Raw genomic sequence first — 6947 nt, 5'->3', positions numbered from 1 at the left:
TTAAATATACAGTAAATGTACAAAATGTACAAAAAGAGCCAAGGAAAAATGTAAATCAATGAGGAAAAAAGAAAAAGAAAAAGAAAAAAAAGGCGGTCTAAACACTGCACAGGGAAATTAACATAGGAGTAATAAAGGTGAGGAATAAAGACGGCCTCTGGTCATCACCTCAGAGTCACTTAAACTGGGAACCTAACTTAAATATCACTTTAAAACAAGCTCCGTTTTCAGACCTGAGAACAGATGTACATAATGAAAAAAACAGAGGGGCCTTTAATGGAGCTGTAGAAACAAGGTGTCTATCGAGTTTAAACTCACAATAGCTTCACTGCTGAACTAGAAAATATTTTAAAAAGGACTTTCAAGTTACAAATTGTTCCAGACAGGCTGAACGCATTTTATATATACACATATGAAACAAGTTGGCATCTTCAAAAATGATGATGTGGATGTCACTAAAACTGAGAACAGAGGAGACAGTCTGTTAAACGTTAACGCTACCGTTTCCATTTTAACTCCAGATACGAGCAGGTTACAAGTCATTTTGCATTTTCTCATACTTTGTCAATATGCATCACTTGCCAGGAGGGTTATGTGCGAAAGAGGTCCGTTTTGTAACAATAACTATCTCTAACAACACTGACTTGCTGCTTCAGTGCAGCGTCTCTTACGTCCAGTTTGTTTCCAGAGCTTTCTGGTTTCACTCCACAAATGTTGTATTTTTCCACCACTTTCACTTGCACTGCAATTGTATCAGTTACAAAAATTTGGCAAAGGAAACAAAAGCATTTGACAGTAAGTGCAGTATTTTCAATAGGACATACAGTAGGTGAGCGTTACTGAGGGCCGCCAGAGACTGTCTGACTGTTAGGCTTGGATGCTGGGGGCTCCTGTGTCAGCAAGATCTTACATCATTTTTGGGGAAAGGCCTGTCGTGAGGTAGAAGACTCCCGTCAGCTCGTCTAATTAGAGGAATCCCCTTATCTCCTGGATGACTCCTTATTAATGATGGCTCTGACAGGGAGGATCGAGTTCAGGTCCTTCCTCTTCTGTAGTATCCGCCATGACTGCACAGACAGAGGGAGATGAGAAGCAGGAGGATTATGAATAACTCATTGCTGGCCCGCAGCAGCTTGGAGAAAAAGGGAAAGCACATGAATGGAGCATAGTTATCAGGACTGTTGTGTACCTCAACAAACTGAGCTTTAATGGCATCAAACTTGACCCTCTCGTGGACTGCCCTGGCAACATTGTTTCGCTCGAATGGCTCTGAAACACAAGGAATCAAATCAGAGTTACTCACAGGATATGTAGCATTACTGCAGACATCTGTTACACTGATGCTCCAGTTATAATTGTTGAAATGTGTTTATGGTGGCATCATGTAATATCTACTGAAATGTTTACCTTCAACACACATGAATTTGTTTCTCCACTCTTTAGAGTGGTTCTTGGGAAAAGCTCTGGCCTCTCGAACAGAGATCACCTGCTTATCCCACCTATTTGACACCAAAACAAAAAAAAACAACAGCAAGGAAATGATTGTTTATTGAGCTGAAAATTAACACAACACATTTTAGCAAACTGCTCTCACATTTTCCCAACTAATCATGCCATATGATTTTTGACGTTTTTCTTACCTTTCAGGCAACCATTGGTTTCAGTTTAATTCAGTGCGGAATTTACATAGGCACTTGAAACTTGCTTAGGAAAGATAATATAAATTGTGGCACAAATTACAATATTGACCTCATTCTTATTGAAGCATTAAAATGCTTGTATAACAGTCAAACATCTGAGACTTGAGAATCAACATGTTTTCCCTTTCACAACAGCAAATGTTGCCTTTTGTTTCTTTTTCAACTTCAAGTCTTGAATGTTGAGGCTTCTTTGAAAGTATATTTTAAAATCAGGGTATATGGGTATTTTGGGAGACAAAATTGCAAAAAAGGAAAAATAATAATAATCAATGTGATTAAGTGCTCACTGTGATAGATTTCAATCTTTGCAAGTTTGTGTAGATTATTGATATGAGTAAAAAAAAAAAAAAAAAAAAAAAAAAAAAAAAGAAATCACCGTGGTAAAAATGTCTGCTTTTGAAAATCTCAGCAGTAATGTAAAGTACATGGGTAAAAAAACATGTGTGAGCATTTGATCAAAAGTGTTTCTTATTTACTACACAAAATAAGTCAAATCAACCTTGTCCACCTCATGACTGTGGTATGGCACAGTAACATACATCTTGCAAACACAGGCATCACAGTTTGTCATGTTAATGCTGCGTAAGGTGAAAGGTCCCACCTGCTACTGCCCTTCACCCAGAAACATGAAACCAGAGAAGAGGATGCAGGACAGAGGAAGGAAAGAAGTTGGCAAGAGGAGTGGGATGAGGAATGGGAACAAGAAAACGAGAAAGTAAAAGACCCACAGAAGCATCTGAAACACTATTCTCAGAAATGTGTTGCACTTAAGAGATACCTGAAATCTGTGGCGTAGTATTTGAGAAATCCCAGAAGCAGATCTCCCAGAGAGGACTGGTTTCTTGAGATGTAGCGGGGGATGTGTTTGGGAGCCTCTGGAATGGCGTTGATCTCCAAAAGGGGATTAAAACACTCCTGAAAAATCAAGACATAGGGTAAAAGGACTCAAAACTGAGTAAAACTACTTCTTAAAAACATGAACAAGAATTACAGTCATTTTAAAAATTATGGAGAATAATTTCTCCAACTGGAGAACTGAAACAAAATATACACAGTATACAGAACTTTTTCTTTAAAAAAAAAAAGAAGCAGATTCTTTGTGATGTATGAGATTCAAGTTCAAGTGCTGCAGAAATGTCTATTTACAAAAAAAATCCAGAAGAAATCTATTCTAGGCATTGTAGTTAAACAGTAACAAAGCTGTAGTTAAACATAGAATTTGACTTCTTAAATATTTGAATATTCACATAAAAAGTTTCAGATGCATATATTGTAACTGCCCTGAATGAGAAGGTCAGTGGAAACTAGATTTAGTTACTTACTGGATAGTCCCTCTGTAGAGAGGGAAGGATCGGTTCATCACGAGCTGTGAAGGCAAGAAGACACAAGATAAGAATTACAAATGAATCAAATGCACAAATAAGAATGAAAAGAGGTGTTGTTTGTGTGTACGACTGTGTACTGACTCTGGAGGTAGTGCAGAACCATCAGCACCAGTGTGTAGCTGCTTAACGTTCCTTTGCTGGCATCGTTGATTTGATTGTGATGTGCCCATTTCTTTACAACAAGGATGATGGGTCGTATTCTGAGATCAGCTGGGAGAGAGAGCAGGCAAACACAGCACGTCATAACAAGAAACTCTTTTGTCTTAGGAATACTTGACTTCATAAAAATGAATTACCATAGGCATAACTCCTCAGAAGGAATGTGTTTCTGATGCCCACCGTGTTGTTGACATTCAGATCAAACTCCAGATCACTAAAGAAAGGACGGGCGATACCAGAATCATATTAACACTTAAATCTGACTCTGATGATGCTGTAAAAACAGTTTTATGTTTCAGTTTCGCTCCTACCTGCCTTTCTCTCTGAACCTGAGGATCGGCACTTTGGCTCTGATCAGCTGAGTCCTTTCTACATATGCTATAAAGCAAAACAAACATTGTAAAATAGTAAATTTTAGTTTCCTTTCTCATAAACCTGAAACCCTTGTTTCCACTAGGTGAATGGCTCCACCTGGTGGAATCTGCAGAGAACATAAATTCAAGGAAAGAAAAGACAACTGATCCCAGTGCTAATAATTGTGTTTTATAAAAACGTGTTGGTCATATGCAACAAAGCTCAGTGTGGTGGAGATTTACTGAAAGTGTGCAGAAACACTTATTTGTTATGATGTCAACTGTATAATTTTAAAAAGTAACTACAACCTTCGTCATACTAAGAGAGACGCTGGTGAAGCAGTCGAAAAGATTTGAAGCGACCTTGTTGTGCTCATCTGTTGTGAGTGTGTACTAAAAGAGTGGCTCCAGCTAGAGATAACTATGGGAGCCATATGTGTCTGTTTCTGACCTTGTTGCTCTCTTTGTTGTGGTGTTTGTTGAGTGTTTTGACAAAGAGATTCAAGCATCATGTATACTGAATTCTGTATGTGTACGATTGCTTTGCAGGCTCAGAATTGGGAGTACTTTCATCCAAGACTACAGACACTAATCAGTATGAGTATCATTTTATTCATCACCAAGTAAACAGTAAGTAATTTAGTTATAAATACTATTTTCAAAAATAATTTTATGTTAATAGTAGACCATTATTATGGTCTGCTATTCTATTCTATTTGAAATTATTTCAAATTTGCAAAAGCAGTTGTTACTCACACAGTGACTTGAACAATCTTTGGAGGACAGAGAGTACTTGAATAGGATCATGTCTTTTCTGAAACCGAAAACAGAAAAACATGCAGGTTACTAAGAGGAAGTGGGTTTCTGTCATTATACAATTTGCACATACACAGCCATGGATGGCGAGGCAATGTCAAAGATACTCACATTTCCCTTGAGGACCAGACACAGATCAGCATCACTGCTCCGGCAGCCTAATCCATTCATAGAGGATCCAGTTAAGTAAAGTCGTGCCACTGTGTGAGAAACACAGCTGGTGAATAAGGATCACAACAAAAAGTTAGAGAAGAACATGATTGTACGTTTCATACACACCTGCATAGACACCCTGTACGTCCTGCTGCAGCCGAGTACGGCACATCTCCTTCTTAACCAAATCGGAAGTTTGCTGCTCGCACGCCTCAAACAGCTCCACCATCTGACCACTCAGCTGAGAGCACAAACACATATGACACTGATTAAACAAGCAAACTTGTATACTTCCACAAACAGTCAGACTTTATGTGTGTCAGTAACGGATTAAGGCTGCCTCAATATACCTTGTCTTTAGCATAAACCTGCAAGGTGTTGGGGTCTTCTGGGATCACAGACACCTGAGGGGGCAGATAGGAGTGTGGGCTGTGATAAGAGCGATCATTTCTAGTGAAGGCTGATCTTGAGGACCCTGCCACCTCTTGGTCAGGGAGATGTAGGATAGGAGGGGTCTGAATTGGAGGGCGGGAAGAGGATTCAAGGCGCTGGCGCTTCAGAACATAGGGGCTGGATTCATCGCGACTCCTCCTGGAAAAACATCATGATAAGGAAACACAGTGAGGAGATGTTTAAAGATCCTTGTAAGATAATTCCTTGATAACTATACTTTACTAATCTTTTAAAGTAAGAGTCCGAGAACAGACATGTTTCAAGATGTTTATAAAACTGCTGCTTGTGGCACACTTTGAGTTTGAAGATTCAAGTCAAATGTTAATAACACAACATAACACTAAATTGGAAGTATGAACTGTCACCCAAATAACACAAATGAATATGCATGAATTACCTGAACTGCTAAAACTGAACGAAACACTCTTAAAGTAACATATAATTATCTGACTGTTTGGTTTCATACATAATGTTAACAATTATTATTAATTATACACAATAATGTTAGTGTCTGATATGGTTTTTCCACAAAAAATACGTACATTATGCATTAATCAGTGGAGTGGGGTACTTCAATGCAAATGTTTATAAGATGTAGTTGAATTTAAAGACACAGAGGAATGAGACAGAGTTCATTCTAAAGTGAATTAATGAGATAAATTACTTACTTCCGCCCATTAATCATAGTTGATGTGTGAGGAGGAGGAATCCGGGGCATGGGTGGTGTGGGCTTCCACTCATATACAGGCAACATCTCTGGTCCAGGAACATGGAAACTACCAAACACATATGTAAACATTACTGTACGACACAAAGACAGAAAAAAAGTTGCAAAACTGCTGCTGTTTATGTCTAATACAGCAGAAACTCATTCGTCAGGCTCACCTGTTGACACCAGCCGCTCTTTGGTGGCTGTAATCATAATATCGAGGCACAGCGGGCGGCGGGTACGGACCATGACTGTGGGCTGACCGGCCCCTCGGTGCAGCGCTGCGGGGGAACATGCTGCGGCTCTTCACGGAGCTTCAGCATCAACTCCGCTGATGAGAAAAAATAAGTGGCAATAACAGTCGTTTGAGTGAACGATAAACGATGAAGAAAGAAGAGTCGCACTCACCATTACTGATATCACCGCCCAACAGATACTCAGGAAACTGAAACTTATCGCATCAAGCTAGCACACGTTAGCTCCTCTTCAGCAGCAAGCTAACTCAAACCTCAATAACAACGCTATTACGCGATTAAATCAACTACTCTGAACAATAGTGTGAAGAGTGTACCTATATAATTGTGTCACTGGGCGTTAAAAAGTTTTACTTAGAAAGTAGAGCACTTACAAATCTGCATGTGTGTCACATGTAAACAAAACTGAAGATGCTAATTTCTCGTTTCCTGCACACACACTTCCGCATTGATCCATGACGTAATTGAATTCGATTTAAATGGAACGTGATGCTGCGCTCCTTAAAGGGACAGTCCACCTAAAAAAAAAAAAAGATTTCTCTGTGCAGTGTAATCTGGTAAACAGGGTTGGGAAAGTTACTTTGGAAATGTACTTTTTGATTAATTTTCTAATAAATGTTTTCAACTGTTGGGGTAAGTTCAGGTGGTTTTCATGGATACTAACATGATTTGTAAGGAAGATAATTTCTTATAAAGCAAGATTTATCCCTCATTTGAAAATGTGTTCATTAGTTCATGTAGATTTTGGAATATAAAATAAAGGTATTTTATGAAAAAAGTCAAAAGTCTGACATGGTATGGTAATTGGTACGGTGACACCATTTAAGCCCATGTGTGATCCAAATAAGGATCATGTCATGATTTATTCACAAAATATTTAAAAAAATTATTGATTTCAAAGAACTAAAAAAAGCAATATATGTATTCAGTAACATGTAAATATTTTTTTTTAATGAGGAAAAACC

General features: G+C 38.5%; 1 protein-coding gene across 2 annotated transcripts; it reads right to left on the bottom strand.

Moving 5' to 3' along the window:
- tent2 (terminal nucleotidyltransferase 2) lies at window positions 1–6382 on the bottom strand. 2 transcript variants are annotated; one of them, XM_062417272.1, is made up of 15 exons: window positions 6137–6382; window positions 5905–6059; window positions 5688–5795; window positions 4917–5157; window positions 4693–4807; window positions 4525–4613; window positions 4354–4411; window positions 3556–3622; window positions 3382–3458; window positions 3167–3295; window positions 3023–3066; window positions 2479–2615; window positions 1408–1499; window positions 1190–1269; window positions 1–1067 (listed from the first exon to the last, which is right to left on the bottom strand). In XM_062417272.1, the coding sequence occupies exons 2-15, from the start codon at window positions 6021–6023 to the stop codon at window positions 981–983; spliced, it is 1443 nt and encodes a 480-aa protein (XP_062273256.1). In that variant the 5' UTR covers window positions 6024–6059; window positions 6137–6382; the 3' UTR covers window positions 1–980. The 2 variants fall into 2 exon arrangements, with proteins under 2 accessions (XP_062273256.1, XP_062273254.1); XM_062417270.1 differs by lacking the exon at window positions 6137–6382 and having other exon boundaries at window positions 5905–6118.
- Window positions 6383–6947: the final 565 nt, after the last annotated feature.

The sequence above is a fragment of the Scomber scombrus genome, chromosome 4 (genome assembly GCF_963691925.1).
Source record: "Scomber scombrus chromosome 4, fScoSco1.1, whole genome shotgun sequence".
Taxonomy (NCBI): Eukaryota; Metazoa; Chordata; class Actinopteri; order Scombriformes; family Scombridae; genus Scomber; species Scomber scombrus.
This window is presented reverse-complemented; position numbering and strand designations above follow the sequence as displayed.

Coding starts and splice junctions, on each gene's coding strand:
- tent2 (XM_062417272.1), bottom strand. CDS start 6,023: ATGTTCCCCCGCAGCGCTGCACCGAGGGGCCGGTCAGCCCACAGTCAT. Junction 4,808..4,916: donor AGGTTTATGCTAAAGACAAG/GTATATTGAGGC, acceptor TTGTGCTCTCAG/CTGAGTGGTCAGATGGTGGA. Junction 4,614..4,692: donor CGTACAGGGTGTCTATGCAG/GTGTGTATGAAA, acceptor TTTCTCACACAG/TGGCACGACTTTACTTAACT.